This window comes from Leptosomus discolor, chromosome 1 (genome assembly GCF_034619465.1).
Source record: "Leptosomus discolor isolate bLepDis1 chromosome 1, bLepDis1.hap2, whole genome shotgun sequence".
NCBI lineage: Eukaryota > Metazoa > Chordata > Aves > Leptosomiformes > Leptosomidae > Leptosomus > Leptosomus discolor.
Window position 1 is genome coordinate 44,266,072 of NC_141391.1, and position 23,343 is coordinate 44,289,414.

General features: G+C 35.7%; 1 protein-coding gene across 1 annotated transcript in view; it reads right to left on the reverse strand.

Moving 5' to 3' along the window:
• The window catches only part of DACH1 (dachshund family transcription factor 1), a 335,652-nt gene that overhangs the window by 14,459 nt on the left and 297,850 nt on the right, over positions 1 to 23,343 (reverse strand). The window contains exon 7 of the mRNA XM_086481990.1: positions 2,853 to 3,004. Coding sequence (XP_086338116.1) covers positions 2,853 to 3,004 — 152 coding nt within the window. The remainder of the gene's footprint in view (positions 1 to 2,852; positions 3,005 to 23,343) is intronic.

The window sequence follows — 23,343 nt, forward strand, 5'->3', positions numbered from 1 at the left end:
TAGAGCTCCTAGTGCCCATACAGTACCCTAATCTTGTTTTATCTGAAACCAGGATAGCCTCTTCTGGAGGCACCCACAGTCTGTATTACGCAGATCCTCCAGATCCTGCATCTCACATCAGTGAACATACACAAGGGGATCACAGCACAGATATCATGTCCATGCACACTGGTGTAGTCAGAGGCTGTTTGCCTACGTATTCATGTGACCATCATATCCCCAAATTATAGGCAACCTCCACCACCACCACATGGCAGGCCGTGCATGCACCCCAGTCCCACAACCCAGTGGAGATGTACACTTGCATTTCACAAGCAGACATATACCCATTCTGTGAAAGGACACATCCATATTTTTGTCATACATGACCCTGGGGAAAAAAGAACAGTGTTTACCAAAATCACTAATCTTGCCTTTGGCTAGATTTCTGCTATTTTCTGTTTCAAAAGCACCTTAGTACTTGAGGCAGGGAATGGACTGTAGGCCAAATGATTTTTTCCAGAAAATTAGATCTGCTGCATTCCTAGCATAGTTGCAACAAGAGAATGGTGAGGGATCTTACTGCTCCACCTCCCCTTTGAATTCAAACCTCTCTGCTGAAAGGGATGCAAAATTCACCTGGACCAAAGGAAAGCAAAGTGGAATTTACCCAGTGACAAGAGTCCTTCTGACTCATGTACTAAAGGCATCATGGGTTTCAGATAGTGCTTATGCATTTCTTAGCAAAGTCACAAATGATACTGCAAGCATGACCATAGTACACAATTTCCTCTTTCCACAAATCCCGTTGAGTTCGAACTCGCAGTCAAATACCTAAAACTCAGTTCTGAAAGTGTCAGTATCACAGTATCTAACTCATTTGTGGGCCTGGGGTAGTGCTCTCTCATTGCAATAATTGCTAAATATGGAAATAATTTCAAATGGCATTGATGAGAGAAACTGCTGCTATTGTGCATAAGTTACTGTAAGAGACTCTACCATTTTAAATAGAACACTTAATTTTTTCTACACAGGTGGGAAAATCAAACTAGCTCTTTTTTTATGAAGGAATTTCCTAATGCTGTCCTGATAGAGATTAAAACTTTGGGTGGAAAATGCCTTACTGGTATATGAAAGGATTCCCAGAGGCCTGTAGAAACCATATAATGCGACATGGGGACATAGTGAAAAAATCCAAAAGGACTTACATCCCACCTGTTTACCCTGATAGATAGTTTGTCATTGTGTGGAATCTCAAGGTAAGAAGCAGTAAGTACAAAAGCACAACGAGAGAAGGCATAAAGAAGTCTCTGGTTTCTTTACGATGTTGCCTTTTTAGCTTTCCATTCCAGATAAGATTAGGGGTTTGGTTTTGGTTTTGTTTTTTTAAAAAAAGCAATGACTGAATTTCACGTTCACATTTTCTGTAAAACAAAACCAAATGCACTCTTGGCAAATTAATCCTGGTCATTTATCCTGAAGTAGTGCAGCACTCTCATATTCAATCACAAGATTAGCTAACCTGTTGATGCTGAATGCTTTGCTCATTAGGTTGCTGTCTAGAGACGCTGAGTGCACACATTTGTCAAAAAAATTACTAAGAACTTTCCTGTACATGCATGCACAGCTAAAACATTACATACTTTGCTAACTGTGTTTCTTCCTTTAGAAAAAACCACATTCTTTACAGATTGCAGCAGATCTGTTAGAAGGACGCTAACTGTTGTAGAATTACTTTGGTTTATGATTTAAATATTTAAGATCCTAAGTCTCAGAACCACAAAAAGCTCCTTCAGACCAGGCAAATATAGCAATACTTAATTCTTAAACAGCAGTGCTTTTTTATTATTAGATCTCAAAATATCACCAATGAATGGATCATATACTTTTCACAAAACAACTCTGAAGTGCCATAAACTTTAATGAGATTGCTTAAGAAGGTAAAGTGAGCAGGATTTAGCCCTACTCTGTCATAGACTTTGCTGAATAGAATATAATTGATTTTCTGTATCTGCAGAAACGAGCAGGGAAAAATATTGTGACAAATACATTAGAAGTTAGTAGCTGCACAGATGAGGCTTATCTGGAACGAGTACAATATGGCTGCATTATTTTCTGCACTATCATTTTGCTTCTGCATGCAACTTACAACCATATTGTTGCAAAAGTTGCATCTGGGGAACACATGATTGCTGAATTTGTGGACAAAAAAATTCTTCATTCTAATACGAAACACTAACATCTTGGCTCCAAGCTACATGCTAGTGTATACCTTAAATAATCTTTGAATCAGGCTGTACTATACACACAATAGACATCATGACTACTAAATAGGAAATCTGCAGAAAATTTGGTAATACCCTTTGAAGTCTAGTCTTTGAAGACAGTACTTCAAGTGAAATGAGCTTATTTATAAAAGCAGTGCTTTTTGTGAATGCTTTTATGGGAGACACATTTCAAATAGCTTTAAATATCATTTCCACTTTGGCACTCCAGCAATTTAAAATAACTATTTATTAAAGAAATGTTTCTCTGCTTAGTAAATGAGATAAAGTTAAACAGTAAGATACATTTCATTAGCCTGTAATAAAAACAGCATTTAAGACAAATGTTGTTAAACACACCAATGCAATTTTCATTGAATTCTCTGCTGTTTAATATACAATCTGTATTTTTATGTACTGTATCTGACAGCTTCTAAATTCATTTGTTTGCTGTGGTTCCTTTAAAACCTAAATTACTAGAAAGTTTCAGTAAATTAGTTGATCCAAATAATCTTATGAACTGATTAAGCTAGAATGCTTATATTAATTTAGACAAATCTGCAACTGGCTCCTCTCCATCCCTTTAAGCTGATCTACAGAAAGGCCTACCTGGATGTTAGTCAGAAGGGTCTCTATGGAGGACAATCCATCAGGGAATAGAAAAGGAGATGGAAAACCTGGAGGTAGTGGTTGCCCATGCCCAGTTAGAGAAAGTTTGTCAAGGCTGTCTCTTGCGGTTGGCGTGGAGAGCGGGGTCTCATCTGTATGTGATTGAAACAAAAATATAGAACAAGTTACGCTTGTCTGTTTTTATTAGACCTCAGTAATGGCTTCCCTAGTGGTTTCCAGAACATTTATTGCAAATTGGTTCCTGCTATCAGGAGAAAATGCTTTCTGCTGAATTTTCTTTAATGAAAAAGCTGTGGAGATACAACAAGATAACATTAATGAGTAACTTTATAAGCCTTTTAAATGCAGTCTCTAATGAGACTGAGTTTACAGTGCCATAGAATCTTTTTAAAACAAATATTATCTCACATATACTTGTGATAATATATTCAGGCTGACTTTATGGGCACCTTCCCAATTATCTCATTTTAGTTTGTATTCTATTTGGATTGACAATAGAATATTTTCTAGCATGACATATATTTTGTATATGAGAAGTATTTGAATACAAGGCTTCCCATACAATTAACCCTTCCAGCTCTTAAAGGTTTCACTTACAGCTCAGAAGATTCTGCAACACCAAGAAAAACTACAGCTCCTCAATGCATTTTTAATCAAGAAAGTACACCTGATTCCCACAATTGAAACATGCTCTGAACAATACATGAAATTAACAGCATGGTTACAATCACTGGCCTAATTTTTTTAAGCATGGACATCTTCTAACAATTAGTGCTAAACTCCTTAGTGGGATCTTTGTAACAATCAGATCTGATCAGTTCTGACATCACAACGGGAAAAAACTCCCACAGCTTGAAGACTTCTAAGATTAAAGTTTCACAGATAATCTGTGAATGGATTATAAAGTAAGTGGAAAAAAAAAAAAGAAAAAAACCACAATTAATAGAAACTTCAATACCCTGGGTTGGGTTTTTTTTTTACTTATTGAAATATTTTTAGACTACTGTTGATACGATACAGAAATTTAGGTCAATTTCTTTGCACCAGATGTTAATCTGAATTCTTCAAAAGGAAAACTATCTATCTATATATATAGATGCATATATCTTTACATACTCTTCTTACCAAGGGCTCAGTTATTAACTGAAACATATTGATGTATCTCAATACAACACAAGGACATCAGAATGTACTCTTGGTCTTATGCAGATTTCTGCACAACTATTTGACTACAACAGAGTTTGTCAGACTTCCTCTTTTCCATCTGGGCTTTGATCATTATAAGATATATATGTTTTGGTGTATTTTAATTTCTTTTTCTTTCTGCACTTTATTTAATTATAGCTTCAATAATAGGTACATTTCTGTATTTATCCTATCATGTACATCAGGAATTGTATTATATCAAAGGTCTGATCCTAGTTGCCTAAAAAGAGCTCTGTCCTTGACTGCAGTGCAGTATTTCCTTAACTGGACATAGTCTAGGACCAGGAAAACTGAAATCTGTAGCAACAAAGGCTTAGAGCGTAGGCTTTGATGAACCCAGGACCAGAAAACCATAACTCAAACTCCCAGCTCATTCCGACAGTACCCATCCACTGTTACTCCAGAAGGAAGCAATCTCTATCAACCATGTTCAGGTGCAGATTTCTTGCCCCATCTCCTCACCAGTTCTGTTGTGCTGGCCAGTATTTACAGTGCTACAGTAAAAGCCTCACCCACTACGTCCCTCCACAGAAAGACCCAAACAGCCATTTCAACATCTGCTTCTGGGCTAGGCCTGCTTAGCTCTTTCTACAGCCAGTGGAGAGAAGCAGACACCAGTTTAAGGTACTTATCCATCTGAACTGTCATCACAGGCATTTACTGCAGGAGGAGACTCATCTTTCTCTAGAAGTATCTGTTGACTGTAAGAGAAGCCTAAGCTGACTAGCTCAGGTGAGATTAGTCCTACCATGGAAGCTGTTCTTCCCAGTTTACTGTGGCTCAGGCTGAGAGTAGACAAGGAGTATGACTCTGTTTCATGTTCCCCATTTGTCACAATTTGTGCCAAGATTACTGCTTTCTCATAAAGTCATCATTCAAAAGCTTACCAAAGTAAGCTTTGTGAAAGGAATTGATGTTGACCAAGGAAAGCTTCAGCTTATTCATAAAAGACTTTTCCAGCTATGTTTAAGTTTTCCAGTCATGTCACAAAGTGCTGAGAAAAACTGCCTGTAAATTACTGAACCATTGCCTATCTACCTTACCAAGATTCAAAGCAGGCTCTGAAAAATGTACTCTGTGGATGTATCCTCTGTCCTCATGCTACCTCACAGCAACATGGATCTCTCTGTAGTCATTTTGTAGCAACATACTAAAATTTGACCCTAAATATGTTATTTTTCTTTTCTTCCCAATTTTTAAAATATTATAGAAATATTCACCACTTCATTAGAAAAAATAAATCAGGTATCTCTGGGTATTGCAAACTAACTTACTGTTCTTAGATCATCCTGCTAGTTCATCTTCTCAAATCCTATTCTATTGTGAAAAATTGTTACCAAATGTTTTTTCCAAACTGCTGTCAGAATTGTTATGCTTTCATGAATCAAAAGAAACAACCAAAAACTTAAACAAAACTGGTCAGACAACATATTGAGAAACACTACACAATATTGTTGCATAGTTGCAAACTTTTTTTTCTGCTGCTGCATATATGGTTTTCCCAAATGATTCCTACCCAACAATAAAAAAAAAAAAAAAAAAAAAAAAAAATTTGCAAAACCTCTTCTGTGTGATGTCACTCATTCTTTTGGCTAAAGACTTCTTTGTATCAGTGGTTCCAGTGAAGGTCTTGGACTTGTATAGTACAGGAAGAAAGAGTCTAATCACTAGTATGTATGGTGGAGTTTATTCACAGAATCACAGAATCACAGACTGGTACAGGTTGGAAAGGACCTCTGGAGATCATGCAGTCCAGCCCGCCATTCATTCATACAAATGAGAAAGTAAACAAAAAAAAGACATCATTTGCAATTAGGTTTGTCAGAGAAATGGACCAATGGCTTCTCATACTTTCTAAGACAACTTAGAATTTTACTAGTATTTTAGGTCTCAAATTGTCAAAATATTTTAAAACATACTAGATAAAATTGACCACTTAAAAATTCCATAAGCCTCAATTCACTCAAAAACATTTTTCATGCAGTTGCTGAGATACAGAAAACTCCTAACACAGGTCTTGTTATAGAATTTTAGCAACGGATTAAGTTTTTTACTGTATTACTACTTCAAAATTAAATACACATTAAACTTGATGTACTTCGTGCATGCTCAAAATATGCTGTGAAGTTTGCAAAGATTTTCCTAACAATGTGTGGCATGGCTGTGCAATATGAAAAGTAACTCAAAAAAGGTTAGAATAGTATGAACTCAAAATAACATCCAAATTCATGTTATAATAAATAACAGAAACAAATTCACACTGAAGGGTAAGACTAGAGATCTGAACTTACTATGAACTTATTTTAATGAAACTTCAACTCAGAAAAAAAAGTCAGACTAATGTGACTCTGTTTTCTTGATGTCCCATGTGAAATAAACTTTGAGCGTGAGTATGTTTCAAACACAGCAAATGTACATATTATACACAGGAAGCATGGATATTTGTGGATGTGAGATAAGCAATGATTGAGGGAATCTTGAAAAAATGCATTTTTAAGAAAAACCACATTGTAAACACAGCCAATTAAAACATAACCGCGTATCTTAGTAGCAAAATAATATGACCTCTTGCTGTTAAACCATTTAAAAATCTTCCATTTCTGCAGAAGTCCTATTTTCTCAATATGATGAGATATCTTTGTTTCCAAATGGTCATTAGCCTAATATCTTTTAAAATGCTGCAATAGAGCAACACTGCAAAAATGACGAGCTCTTGCTGGGAAACAGAGATTTGGCATTTTCAGTCTAAACACATCAAAGGAAGCCTTCAAAGACAAGCCAGGGCAAGAGGGGAAAGAGGGTCAATCCACAACTCCATTGTCGGAGTTGGGAGCACAACAGTGTAAAGACAGGTAAAAAAAAAGAAAGAACAAGGCAGAACAAAGAACTGTCCAGGCCTGCCTTAGCTTGTGCTGGGAACTGAGATGTTATAAATTAACAAATAAACACGGATAGGGCAAGCTGTTACCCAAGCCTCTACAGTATCTGAGCAGAGGTGAATATGTGCCTTGACATATGAACTAAATCACCATAACAGGCAAGTCTGAATGCGACACCTATCTTTAAAATATTTGTAAATGCTACATCCACTCCATCCATTGTTCCTCAATTTCCAAAGCTCACTTGTTTTTGTTCAAATCAGATTTTATCTGCAAACAGCAGCTGGTTTGGGCAAAATACAATGAACATTTTTCACTGTATTTGGTTTGTTGCCCTTCTATTTTATTCTTTCACCAGATAACATGGAAACAGACATCCTGGAAGCTGTGACAGCTATTTAAGCAATAATAGATGAATAGAGGTAGCCATTCTCTTGTCTTTGTTTCTAAAAGCAAGTAGGATAAGTTCAGACTGGTCACCAATCAAATTGGAGAATATTGATATTGCCAGGATTTGAAAGCAAGCAATAATAGCTGGCTCCAAAAAATACTATACAGATTACTGCCTTTCTGTAACCATTTAATGTTTTTTTGTAATGCATCTTGATGCTTTTTTGTTCTCTATAAAATATTTCATATGTATTTGTTCCTAAAACAGGCTCTTAACATTTGAATGATGAAAGAGGATCCTGTTTTCACTTTTTACTATCATAAATCTGCTACATATATTTTTGTAGAAAAGATCTATTCCATTTGGCTTAACCTGATTTTGGCTTATGCTGTCGACCACCCTCTAGTACCATATTTATATTCCACCTTCCTCAGAGCTAGAGGTTTCAGGTGTGAGAGGCTCTTCTATTTTAATTCATCTGTAATTGTTGATTTACATTAACACAAAAGAACAGGGGGTCGCCTGTCCTGAGCTAAAACGCTTACCAACTTCAGGCAAATTTAAAAAAAAAAAAAAAAAAAAAAAAAAATCCTCTTGCTTAATTCCCATATCATTTGGCTGCTTTACAGATTTGGGCATTCAAGATTCACCCTGCACATAACTAGGGGCAATGCGAGATGACTGTGAAGGATGTTACAAACTATAAAAGGAATGTACTGAAACTAACTTATAAAACCACATTGTTTTCAATCTACATTTTAGTTTCTTCCTTTTATGCTAAAAACAGTTCCCCAGGAGGCCTAAATTATCTGAAATTAAAACATTTGCAACTGTGGCAGCTGGAAATAAGTGGAGAATATCAAATATTCAAATAAACTAACTTGCTGGTTGTTGTTTCTGTAACGTTTCAAAGAGGCTGATCTCTCACAGTTAACAGTCCTATTGCAAATTCTGTCCACCAAGTTCTATTTCTCAGCTTGGTATGTTTGCCTTGAGGACTTTGGGAATAGTAATTCACCGAAAATGAAATATGACTGAAAGATTAAAAGCTTACATGGAAAGGACCACAGCTACTAAGAGTATGTTTTGTTTCTTGGATGTGTACAGTGCACACAATGGCTTTATACCTGGTGCAGTCACATGTATTTGTGCAAATAGGTCTTACAGAACCCATACATATGTATATCACTTCTACCATTATGGGACCTTTTTCACTAAGAGGCATGGCTTCAAAATAGGCACACTTTCACTTGCTGTAAAGAACTACACAAGAATAAAAGTATGTAAGAACCTAGTTTTATGTGTCCACTTTCGAGGTAGGTTTAGATGCAGGACTTGCCCATCAACAGTAATACTCATATTTCCTGACAATTCTGTCTGATTTTAACTGCTGAAAATACAGTATTCTAACTTGATGCTTGTCCTTTTTGGAAAACAGAGTTTCAATTAATATATTTCTAGTATTTCTTTAATTGTTTAAAGAAAATGTAGTCCCTACAGACCATTCTTCACTGCTGCACAGGGTTGCTGAGCATACTGCAGTTGGAGCTGTCTCCATAATGGCCAATTAGAGCCAGATGGAGAATCACCCCTTGAACGCAAGATCAGGGGTGTCTCTTTCTCCCAGGTTCAGTGATAGCCCTTCTATGTTGATACTTTGTAAGCCAATTTTTCTATAAACACAGAGGGAAAAAAAAGGAATGTATTGCTGGCTGGAATCAGGATGTGGGGGTTTGGAAAAAAGGATGACTTGACAAGGAGACAGGGACTAATCAAGGAGTGAGGGAACACTGAGTTGAGAAAACAGGAAAGAAGGACACTCAAGGTGGCCGAACACTTTGGAAAGGGATAATAGGACTGGGATTATGTGGTGAACAAGGGGAGAAACACTGCCCAGAAGCAAGAAATCTATACTGACTCAGCAAGAAATAAGCAAAACAGTCAAACTGTTGGTTTTTAACACAGCATATTTTGTATAAGTAATTCTTGCAGCATTTCAAGAACAGTAGTTCAGTGTAAATGAAATTTATAGCTGTCAATGGCAAATATATAAAAATACATTCTTTAGAGACCATGTGTTTTAGTTTTGTTAAAGAATTACTGGTATAACATCACTATAAATGAATTGAAAGAGTTGGCAAAATATATCCAAAAAGCAAAAAATGTAATTAGTGGTGATGTTCCAGCTGTGATGATTTCTTCAGGCTTTTTGGACTAGATCAAGTCGAGTTTATTCTTCATTTTACATGTCCCTAGGAGGGCCTCAGAGTCAATCAGCACAACTTATCTAATTTTCTCTTTCAATAAAAGGATTATTTTAATAACCTTTATCTTATTTTGCAGCCTATTACTTATTAGGGCTGGGTCAAGCAGTATTTGCTGATTTATTTGTTCTAAGGATTTCACAATATTTCAGAATAAATTATCACACATATTTTTAAACAAATGAATTTTAGCATACAATTGAATGTTAAAATGCCAGTGATATTTCCACTTTATGTACTTTGGTGACATAACACATGATGTACAAAACAAAATCATATGGTTTCTCTGTCCCTGTAATAAAAATGATCCTGCTCACTCAAAGAATTTTTCATACACTTTTTTAAAGTGCATAGAATGGTCAGGAAGAAATAACTGGGATAGTCAGAGATGATTCTGCATATATCTGATAATTATAAAGTACATATATCTTGAACACCTGACTAACATTAATTATCTCTACAGAAACATAAATTCCTAAAGATAAAATGATGGTTAGAAAGGTACACTGAATATTTTTATTGCATTTTTAAACAATATATCAGTATGAATACATGACACTATAATATTATAACCTGCAGTTCTTAATGATGAGAACTATGTCCATTATCTCTTTTTTAAAGATTCTTATATTCTACTGGCAGGTATTTGATGCAGATTAAGGCCATCTGCGCTTTGGATGCTGAAAAAAGTATAAATGTATTTTACTGGTTCACGTCAAATGTCCCAATTAGTACTCTGCTAGCCCCACTCCATCAGCCAGGCAATACAATTCTATGAGAACTACTTATATACCTAAGTGTATGTGGAGGGTTGTGTAAATGTGTCTCCCTGTAGGTTCACAAGAGTCATTCTGAGCTTTTTCTAAAGTCATGCTGAGGGGTGTTCATAATCACCTATGTAGTAAAGAGCTATTTGGTTAGGAAATCAAAACCCATCATTCATGATACCAGCTATTTAATCTCCTTTACTGTGTTGGCTACAGAACCTGGCTCCCTCACCTAGGTAGCCTGATCGTACATCTAGCTTTCCTAAATATATGCAGAATCAAGGATCAAGCCAAGTATTTTGAGCCTGAGCTAAATTCCTGATTAACATCAAACTTCAAATTAGGGATTGGATTTAAAGACTGCATAATTAATGTATTGTACACTAAACCTCACATTTTCAAAATTATGGACATAACTATGCACATTTCAACTGATAGATGCAATACGCAAAGCAATACATCCCTAGTATGCATACTTATTTTAGTGCTGCCTGTTCCTCCCTATACTCTACTGTCTCTGTATGGCTACTGCAAAATGCAGAGAAAAAAAAAAATACAGAATGTGACAATTGTATTTTGCTAGATTTATTGTATCATTTCAAGTGCCACATGATTTGGATTAATAATCCTCTGGACATGTTTCATGAAAGTTGAAAAACATCTATTATTTTGGGATTTAAGGTGATTTAAAAAATACAGAATATCAATAATACAGCATTTTTGTCATTGTCAGCTGAAATAACACCACTCCTTTTTTTTTTTTTTGTAAGCGTAAAAGTAGTAAGAAGGGAATTCTTGATAAGAGCACAGCTGGTAACTTGTAATTCTCTGAAGATGAAGGTTTTATGGTAATACCTGGAACTGCATTGTATTCACACTGCTTTTCTTCGTCTGTGTTCTTAATAATTCTTTCATTCTCTTCAGGAAAAAAAAAAAAAAAAGTCAATAAGTCCATATCTAGCCATGTTGCAATTATGGGGGACTAAGCATCAGTGCTCCTGCTGCCTTGTCACATGGCCCAAGTTCTTGGTAATCTGCTTACAGCACGAATCGGATGCCCAAAGAGAAAATGAATAGACGGCAATGTGTCTGTGCAACAATGTGTTGCTGTCATTCATCCAGCAACACGTAACCTGTCCTACACCCTCATCCCCAGAGTGCTGGCAAGTAGATGAGGTTGACCAGGCATGCTTGGCACCTGGTGTAAAAAGGCAGCACAGAAGTCATCAGTATTGCATTTTACAAATAAATATGTCAGAGAAGTTCAACCGAGAAGACAAAAGAGGTTAAATACTTCGCATTTATGGTAGCTTATACTAGTCACCTGTCCCAGCACAAAAATATTTACCAGGTCAGAATTGTAAAACTGGATCTATTGATTAATGTAAGTGTTTTGTTTAACTGAATATTCATACAGGATACTTTAATGTTTCTTCTCAGAATAACATGAGAAAATATAATATTTTAAATAAATATATAAAATGTTCAGTGACAGTGCTTTTTGCAGAAACCCAGTATTTTTAAAACACTTTTACTTATATTCACTTCACTTTCCTGTAAGGTCTTATTAATGCCCACGATTTTAGTAATGTCTTTAATAAAAAGGATACTATCAAGTATCTCTAATATTCAGACTGACAGTACACTAATTAGACCACTGAATAAGATGACCAATATAAAAATGCATAGCAAGACAGAAACATACTAAGAAAACCTGTTCCCAAGCCTTCTCCATGCCAAAATTCCTATCCCAGATGTATTTGTGCCTCACTCTTAGAGCCAAAAATGTCAATGAAATATAATAATCGAGAACTAGTCAGATGGACTCATCCAACACAACTGTATGGGGCTATTGGTAATAGGTTCAGGAATTCTTGAATATGCAAGAAAAAGCTACAAATGCATCGGAAATGCAGGGGAAGAAACCCTGCTTCAAAAAGTAAGTACCTAGAGGACTGTGTTGGTCAAGCCCTGCAGTCATGCTTCCGAGAGGTTAAGGTAACAGGTATTTTTATCATCAATAGTTCAATAATGTCCAGTCTTTGCTTCAGTACCCAAATAGCAATACACACTTTTTACAGAAATATGTGATCCATTAACTCTAAGATTTTAACTCTTCTCACAGCCAACACAGTAATTGTTACTGACAACAAAAGGATGCAAAGCATCCCATTTTGTCAAATTGTCACCAGGAAGGGTATAAAATGAGTGAGCTGGTTTAGTATCATGAAGCACTATAACACAGAGGCTTCCTTAGTTTTGGGGCTAAACCCCCCACATTTGCATAACAGACTATCAATTATACTTAACTCACTTTTTAAAATTATTTCACAATATTTTTTTAACAGATATAATAAACATCCTTAATGTGTCCATCTATGGAATGGTTCCAGTATTCAGATGCAAATGTTGTAGACAAGAATTGATGTACACATTTTGGATTATATGGTTATGATACCCTAATAGAAATCTGGCTTTCTGCCTATGAGAGTTCAATATGTGTTTCATGGTTTATAGCATCAGAAACAGTCCTTTACAATATTATAGCTGCATTTCTTAACCCATTGCCTATAGATTATATCCTAATATCTGATTTTCACAGAAATCCATAATAATAAATAAATCAAAATCCCTAAAACCCAGAGAGCTCAGAAACAAAATTCAGAATGAAAAGGCAAGCATTTTTACATCTGATACGATTCCTCCTGCAATTCATTCATCAAACATCTGCAACAAGCTGCCAGAATGTGTCCATTAGTGAGATTTCTATGGCATTCACTAGCTTGATGCTCACTGATAGGATAATGTAGAAGTTTTACGTCTAATGTTTTCTGCTCCATTTGAGACATCCACTTTAAAGTGAAATTTGGCCTGCATGTGTCTTCATGTCTTGGAATATGTAATTTATGCTAAAATATCAGAATATGTATTAGAGAAAACAAAAAAAAGCCTTCTTTATTTATACATTACAGGTCACATTCAGGACTGATTTAAGAAGATAAAGAATAGTTTGGAGTCATCATGTAACCTGGATCAGTTTGGTTTACATTAAATACAGAAAACTAAGGTACCTTATACAGCAAACACACCGTATACTCGCTGGTAAATTAAAATCTCTCCCAGGCTTCAGTTTAAAAACTTTATGCAAATTAAATATTGCATTCAGCCTTTTATCTATATTCTATCACAATAGCAAAGAAATATGTGTTGTAACTCCATTATAGGGACAGATCTTTTTACTGATTCTGTTTCACATCAGAATTTCTGTAAATGTTTCAATGTTTATGCCAATAACGTATTTGAAAAATTATTTATTTCATTCCTTAAGCAATTAGAAATGCTATGCAATAGAAGCAAAATACCAATCCTAATGCTCTCTGCTATTTTATAGTAATTCATGTATGTGATAACCACATAAAAAGAACCATGAATCAAAAGATCTTTACCATTACGGTACTGAGAAAAGTTACTGCCTAAACAAAATGAAACAAATCGTACAACCTTTATTATCTTAACATGTTGAGCTCACTTAACATGATAGGCTCTCTATATATTTAAGGATAATACTTATATTCAGTATCCTGACAGTAGGATAGAAGGATTCTAAAATTTGTTTCAGTAGCTTCTTCCCCTTACAAGATGTGAAGAAATTAGCCTTCTTGTTTAAATTTCAAGTCTAACTAAAGACCAGAGGAGAAAAAATACAGTTAGAGAAAAGGAAAAGATTGTGAGAGAAATCTGAAGGGACAAATCAGCCTAAATAACCTCCCTATTCGCAAAATAAAATGGATCTTGAATTCTTTTCTACTTATTCATTTTCACATGTAAAACTGAAAAGAAGATCTACATCTTTACCAAAACAAGTAAGAAACTAGAAAATAAGGTTTTAAAAATACATCTTTAATTTATGCTCAATTTTCCTGTATTTTGGTATAATCATAATTGGAGTGGTCTTGCTCTAAATAATTAAAGATAAAATAGTTATGTTTACATGGGAATGTGTAGGAAGGTTTAAAATCAGGTCCAGTGGTTTGAAATACAATGAGCTGCTACTTTACTATCTCTTTGGTCTATAAAAGACACCACTGTGTAGCACCACACCATTTTCAGTGTCAAAAGTAAGTAAAGATTTGTTGAATATAAAGCAACAGACATCTTAAACATCAGAACAGCAGAGTTTCAGCTGTCACAGATCTTCTCAGTTTCGCAGAGGAAATAAAGTTGAGTCAATGATCTAATCCTATGCTTAATCTCAATTCCCCAAAAGATTAAGAGTACAAAAGCCATTTCTAAGCCCAGGACTTGCCTCACAACTGTTACACAGCGTGTTAAATTTGTGTTTCAGGTTAAGAACAGGAGGGGAAAAAAAACAAAGTGAACACATTCAGAGAAACTTTGCTTTAACCCTATCACTATTTTTGGCTCTTACGTCTTTGCACGGCATTAAGGGTGGACTTGTACAGTCCCATTATACAGCAGATGTTAAATGCAAAGTAAAATAGTCAGTTGTAAATGATTGATGATCCTCTCTACTATTTCAAAATGAGCTCTGATCATTTATATAGTTTTGGACACTGCTTGAAAGCATCATATTAAACCTAAACAATTGATCCATTTTTCAATGGCTTTTGTGTGTAATGTATTATGTATGTTTTTACATTCTTCTGTGTAAAAGGCCCTGGTGTATGAGAAATGTTTAGAGTCTTGAGTGCTCCACCCAGTCCATATGGTACGTTTGCTCTGTGTGTAAGACCTACCTTTTTCCACCAGGTCCATATGGCAGGCTTAAGCTAGCCAGGGCCTTCTATCCTCCACAGGGGCCATATGGCAAAGAGAGCTCGGTGAACATTCATTTACCTTGTATTAATGTTTTATGTGTGTCTAGCACATACACATACATATAAACATACATGAACTGATCAGATTGGGTAGAAAAGACTTAACTCCTGAAAATACTTTAGCCACATAATCAATGCACCTATGACAATATGATACGAGATGTGGATTCTGTTTTTTTCTGTTTTATTAAAAAAATTAAACCCCAAATGTATAATTTATCAAATTATCTGATAAACTCATCTGATGGTTTTAAATATTTTGACAGATTATTTTTTAATTATGATAACAAACTGGTAAATAAAAATGGGTCAGATGATTAAGGACATGGATTTAAAATCAACTAAAAAAAAAAGGATGGCAACTTTAAATTATAATCCATATTTTCAAAGTAATTACTCTAAAACTGATACATTGTTATAGCATTTACAATTCCATCTAAAGCTTTGCTGTAATTCTGAAGTAATTTAGGAACCCTCAGCATTTTATTTACACAGGAAAGATGGAAGCAATTTGTAAGATATTTATGAAAGTTTTATTGCATCTACAGGCTGATTTAAGAAATGGAACAATATTCCTCAGTAGCAGAAATTTTACCAGCAACTTTCATTTATTTGAAACTCAGAACATTATGAAATGTAAAACTTAAAATATATTGGTTTTATTCATAGTATTTATCTGGTTTCCTCTTGTTTCAGTTCATGTAAATAACCCCTATGTTATCACACGAATATTCAAATATCTCAAAGAACTATCACTGTTGAAAATAAACAGCATCAAGAATTCAGAACAAGTATGCATGTACATGCTCCATAGTTTATTTTTGTATATACCATTTATGTTTTGTTCTGCAAACAATCAATAAAATATAGAAGAGTTTTCCACAAGGAATATATCTCCTCATTTCAAAGGAGCCAAATAACAATAAACATTTTAAGAAATCATGAGCATTTTATTAAAGATTAAAAAAGGCTAACTACTGTGTTCATGCCTCTTCCTTCTATCTTCCTGCTTTTGATCATAGCCAAATACAACTAAATCAATGGGGGGGAAGCTTTATTAATTTTAAGGTTTAAGAAACATGACCCCAAACTCTGCCTCTTAACTTTCACTGTAGGAAAGGCATAGTATATATCTTAGTATTCATTTATCCCCTTTGTTTTGGTCGTTCTTTTTTGATATATTCTCTATATATTGCCTTTTGCATGTTCTGCTTCTGTTTCCCATTTACAATGTATAGGCACATACTTTTAATTCCAAATTTTGAAGGATTCCTCTATCTGCATAAATGCTTATAAAAATACACATACAGCACTCACTTTGTGATAGGTGGGGTTTACAGAGTGCCTAAAAGAGATGAAGGGTCTAGATTCTCCATACAACAAAGAAGAGAAGGTAGGCATCTACCAGATGCAGCCACAGTGGCTAAACTTTGGTAGCTGGATTCTCCCTCTTGAGGCTTTCACATGTACCTTCCTTATTTCATGAATGAGGCAAAGAATTAAGAGGACTATTTGAGAATTCTGTATTTCAACAATGTAGATCCCACTTTGTAATTTAGAACAGGATAAAAAGGATGATGTCTAGATAGACAGATAGACAGATAGATAAATAGTTATTTCTTTAATTCAATTTAGAGATGGAGAACCTAATCATAACTAAAATTATTAGCACACTGTTAAGATCCTTCTCATGCTAGCATAGCCCACAATTTTAAACACATTCTTATAAAAGTATAAACTTTAATTTTACACTCTGTACTTTCTCACTGAGTCAGCAGTTCTCTCTTGTGGAAGAACACGTTAAATTAATTGAGCACCTCAATTAAAGTCTTTAAATATACACACATATAAGGAAAGAAAAGATAGGAACCTGACTTCATAAATATCATTTGGTGGGATTCTGTTAGAAGTTTAGATGTATAGATTTGTATTTGAAATCCTCTGAAGGTTACAGGGTGAAACCTTCCAACAATATCTCCAAGTCTTCAGGGACCAAATCCCATTATGTGGAGTTCAGTGAAGAGGGTAAACACTACCATAAAGAAATACAAATTGCACATATTTCCCATTTAGCCAGTGTCACAAAAGTTCACCATTTAGAATTCTAACCAGTTAGGACTTATTCTTGGAGGTCAAGTACCTTGTGAACCTTGTCATCTCACTGATGACATCATATCCCATCCATCAATTCTTTCAGGAGCACACTTGCCATCTGCTCAGCAAGCTATAATAACTTATTAGACATATTCACAGGGTAACAATCTGTACAATGACACTGTTATCTTAATGCTGGCACATAGAGAGATAGCAGCCATCGTTTCCCTGTCACAGCACAATTATTCTACTTTCCAACTTTAAAAGAGAAGTTACTTGGATATTTTAACTTCTTATTAAATGACGTGGAAACAATGAATTCTCATCAGAAATATTTTTTTGGCTTTGTGGTGGTTTTTTGCCATGAACTCATAAATTAAGGCTACAGCACAAAGTATTAAGTTCAGTTTGATATAACTCTTTCGCACCTTGAAAGTTTTTGCAGTCATGCTCATTTTTAGAGTGCAAAATAATTAAATAAAAACCATACAATACAACCAATCACACGCATAGAAATAGCACTGAAATCCAACTTATTATTTGCAAACATATCAGATTTCTAGAACGAATATGTATTATTTCTCTACCTGTCTTAAACATCTTTTCTTTGTAACAGCAGTTACTAGGTAGGAAGAAAATACACAGCCAAAGTGCTCATATTAAGCCTTAAGACTTTCTGGAATCTAAAAGCAATATGAATTTTCATAGACGCTATATATATTTGCAGCTTTTGTAAAGCACGTTAATATTGAGCATTGTTAGCACAGATGCTGTCACAGTACTTATGACTTAATAAAAGTCCACTATAACTCTCCCTCAACCTCAAAAAATATTTTCAGAAAAAGGGCAATATTTATTTTGCATTACACAGAACTCATCCTCTGTTCCTTCCTTTGGCTCGTCATTTATTCCAGCTTACACTGTGATCAACATTGTACTAAAATAAAGTCAAGTACAACAGCCGCTCTCTGCCCATCAAAACTCACAGACGTCTGCCAAGCACTTGTAACAGCTGGTGTTACATTAATTAGTTTAAACTATTTATTTCATCCATCTCCAGAGCAGATTGAGCAAAAACATTAGAGATTATTCTAGCATCTGTAAGTGCCCTGCAAACATTAACCAACCAAAGTTAGAATATTAGTCATTAACTCATAGTATATGTGATTTAAGACTCTATACACTTATTTTAAATAAAAAAGAAAATTCTGCAGTTTAGCATAGCTCTAGCAAGTTTTCTTTGATTGCCTTTTTAAAAAACTGAGTTTTAAACTTACATAAGACTTTGTGCCCATAAAGTTTCTTTTAAATAAAAAAATTATTACTAGAAAGCTATTATAATTCCTGGCAGCATGGACCATTAAGCAATATATGACAGGGACTGGATAACTCAGTGGATTAGTCAGAGGTTTTATGTCCACTGTTGGAATCTAGCCCTAAATATGGTGATCAAAACAGTGTTATCAAATGGTTGTAAAAATCTCAATTAAAATCACTCCTATAGCCTCCACTAAGTTTTTAGTGGACAACATAATAGATCTTTCACTATTGACAGAGTTCTCACAACTATCTTTTTTCTTTTAATAGGCTGAGAATGGATGCTGGCAAAAGAATGTTGATTATAAGAGGTCCTAATGCTGCATTCCCTACTCAAATGGCTCAGAAACAGAAGCCAATGCAAGGATGGCAGGAGTAGGCTCACAGCCACTGTCTGTGGGCTCACCTCCATCAAAAATAAAAAGCTTCCAACATTGCTCAATGAAATACTTAATGTGAGAATACTTATTTTTAGTGCCTAGGGCTCAAAAAGGAAATCAAAGTCCTGTGCAAACGCTTAAGGGGTAACTCCTTTCTCAAAGAACTCGTCTGTAAATAAGCACAGAGGGAAACAGGGGCACAAAGAGGTGACGTGCCTTGCCCAAAGTTACACACCAGGTCATCGGCAAAGCCTGAAAGACGATCAAAGTTTCCTGCCTCTCACCTAGTTCAGATACATTGCTCCATGAGGATTCCCAAATCCCAAAACAGAATCAAAATCCAATAGCTCACTTGCAGAATAGAAAAGCAGGTTAATCCATATATGAAGTTTATTAGAATCTGACTCTTACACAATAATGTCCTTAAATCTGACCAGACTATTTTTCCCCCCTAGTATTACATCATGGAAATAAATATAGTAATAATAAAAAAATGTAGTTAGTGAAATTAGCATCAGCTTTAAACGCAGCTAAAATAATAATCTAGCAGTTTAGAAAGCTATACCTACCCTCAAAATATTTGTATTTACAAACAAAATTAACAGGTTCAGTTTCACTATCTGAACAGTAAAGTGAGAAAAGCAACCTGACATTTACATTTAGCTAAAATACAGATCCTGATCCTGTGCTATTCCATTTCTTTAAAGCTCTGACTGACTTGTTATGGCTTGCTATGGCCATGCAGAAATGAGCGTAAGTGATGAAAACTGAAGAAAAAGCTGTCAGCTATTTTCACTTTTCAACCCTGCCCCACCTCTTGTAAACAATGTTTTTTCTCTTTGCTTTATTCATTTCACATGTCTTTTTCTGTCTCTGCACGCATGTATTTGAATATACATATGTATATACGTATGCATACATGCATGTATCTACGTATATATTCAAGATACTTACTGCATTTTTTTTCTGCCCACTGCACAGCGGTTCCTCTTACATACTCCACCAGCCAAAAAGGCAGGTGCACAGTTAATGCCAAACTTGCTCCAGACCATGCAAGAGAAAGTGACAAAGCATATATAAGAATGGCCTCCTCAAACAATACTAATAGCTCTTTTTCATACTCACTTTTTATTGGCCTCGACAGACAGCAAGAGCCAGACACTCTTTGCTATTCTTAGGTTCCCAGAATTTACAACATGCTACATCTGCCACATATCTGCTGGGTTACATGGGTACTGCTATTCAATTATCCATTTTTATTTTTATTTTTAGTACAAGGACCGTTGTTGAAATAACTTGTTGGACAGCCTGTTCTTAAAAGACAAAAAACATGACAATCACAAAACATCTGATCAGATGAGACAATGTTCTGACTTAAATCCTCTCTCAGAAAAAAATTACATGCCCCCAGTCCATCCTACTTCTATCAATAATTTTAAAAAAGTATACTGAATCTCACCACAAAATAAGGAACATCTGATTGCTTAACTAATGCCTTATAAAAGATTCGTTAAAAGTGCCTGTTTTAACCCAGGTTCTTAACTAATACTGACCACCAGGTTCTGTTTTCATTTACACCACAATTGGTGTAAACAAAGGCAGCAGGGGCCCTCGCAGAGATCTTCTGCTCAACTCCCCCTTCAAATTCAAGCAGTGCATTGCATTAGAAACTCTCTCTGTATAACACATTTCTTGCATGCCCATTTTTTTAGTTAGCATTGCATGCTCAATTTTTAGTTTCTAAATAGAGTCCCAAGGGAGTCATGTACATTCAACAGAAAGTGTTAACATGTTCCCAGTTTAATATTCTGCTTTACCTCTTGCAGAGATCAGTTTAACGTATGAAAGCTACCGGCCAATTGAGATATATTTTTTCCCTTCCTCTATTTCTTTTTCCTTGTAAAATTCCTCTTTATGCAATAGGAAAGTTATTTGCTAAACTTTGTTACAGAACCCTTTGTTCTTGCTGAAGTCACTTTGCTTGTCTCTTCTACTGTAAGGACACCAAATCCTAAAAGCTGGCAAGAATGCTTATGTTTATTTCACCATTGCTCTGCAATTACTGAATGCCACTTAATTATAGCAACAGATGCTCGAGTGTAGGAACCAGAAAAATCAAACGCCTCATTTCCAGGTTATTTTTTTCCATTGCTTCTGCCAACAGCAGATGTGTGAGCCCCTTGTGCTCTGGCGTAAATACTTATCAAATCCTAACAGGTCACCTATGTCACAAACAACATTTCAGATGCAACTGTTTCACCTGATAATAGGCTCTGAAAATAAAACTGTGAGCTGTAAATACAATGTATTCGGAATGAAATGCCATAATGTGAAATTGCTTTTTCTCCAGCTACAACAGAAGTCCTTGACAGTTTTTGGCAGTGATAAATCACCCTCCCATTAATTGTCTCCTCTCTCATTGTGAGGTGAGCTGCTAAAAGGGGCAGTCAACAAAAATGACTTAAAGGACAAATTTTGGCAAAAAGACAATGAAGAAATCTGTCATTGCTAAGCCTCCAGTAAACTGTCATGAAACAATCAAAATATATGTAGCTGAAGTGTTTATGTCTTTGTTAGAAAGGTTATAGGATGATAAGTTTATAGTTAAAACAGGAAGCTCAGAGGAACCGAAGTTTCAGGCCCCCGAGGCACCATTTCTCCCTGTGTTCTTTAAAATTGTATGCAAATCCCATTAGGGCTTCAGTTTACACAGTGTTTGCTGGTCTTACAGACCTTACTTTCTGACTCTTCTCCCCCCTCACCCCAGACAACAGAAAGTCCCTGTGAAGGCATGGTGCTGGCCACAATAATTCTTGCACCTGGTTTGAAGATCCTTCCTTTTCGGTAATTCAAGCCAGAGAAGAAGACACTTACCACCTCACAGAAGCTGACACTTCCTTCTAACCCCTCCATCTCCTTTTATTAATCAGAGCAATGCCCTATCACCAAGTGGCTTCCATACACTGAGAAGCAGACTTTGCTTCCCCTAGAACAGGTGATGTTACCAGCGCCCACTCCTGGACCCAAGACCGAGGTGTGTGAAAAGACATCTGCTACCTTCTCCTCAGAACTGACAGTTGCCACGACTCCCTTCACTTAGCCTGGCTCTGTTCTGCAAATAACTCTTCTCCACCGCAACTTTTCTATAGACTGAACAAACCAGACTCTCTCACCTCAGGATTCTGCTCTGTAGGAGAAAGAGTTCAAAACTTGGCAATAACGTATTTAATTTTTTTTACGGCTGTTAACATATAAGAAGCAAGGAGATGGCTACCAGTCTTTATTACCCTCAGGCTGCCTCCACCTCTATGGCATGCAGATGGCAGATGGTATGTTTAAGACCACAGGTTATCCTGTGCGTAGGAGGGGCAGGACCATGTGCAGGGGATGCTTGTCAGATGCATGCCTTCAGAAAGGGTAACATTTCTCCCTTTAGAAACAACATGGTGCTGTCATTTTATAATTAGTTTATTGGGGGATTTTTACTTCATTTGTTGAGGCCAGGAACTGAAAGTATTCTGACAGTCAAAAAAAAAAAAAAAAAACAAACAAAACAAAAAAAAAAAAAAAAAAAAAAAAAAAAAAAGAAGAAGAAATTCCTGTTTACCTGTCAGAGATGGTTGGAAGTTTACCATAAGCAAGGTTAGAAAATGATTTGTTACTAATGTGCCTGTCAAGGGCAACGTCTGGAGTTTGGTTTTATATTTATGTTTGTAAGAAAATTACAATATAAATATAAATGAGTTGCATCAGGTATTTAAACTAGACTGGACAGGGCACTAGAAAATATATGTCGGGAACATTTCCCGCACCAGCAGGGAGATGAACTAGGTGACCTAGCGTGTCTTTTCCACCCCAGACTTCTACCATTTCTGTATTAACCCAGGATGATTGATACCAAATAGCCCTTTATGCTGCTACACCTTTTTGCTTTGCTGAGTATTTGTATGCTTTCCAGGGGAGCTGATATCTTAGGAGAATGGCTATGGGGAAGTACGAAAGGGGATCCTTCATCCTGATGGCTGAGAACTGAGGAAGGTCAAACAATAGCTTGTGTAGCCATAGCAGCTTTGTTGTCATGGCATGAGAATCCTTCGTCAGTTCTGCTTTTACAAAGGAGCAGTCATCTAACATTGTGAGGTATCTAATGTAAAGCCTGCTTTTTTGACATGGTTATCACAAGCTATTTTCTGTCCAGACATTTACACAGAACTTGTGTTATCCATGATTTATCCACAATCCGTGTTCCTCAATTGTGCTTAAACATGGTTATAGTTGTAGTAAATCATGTGTTGAAACATGTAACTAGAAGGAACTATATAGTTATCACTAGC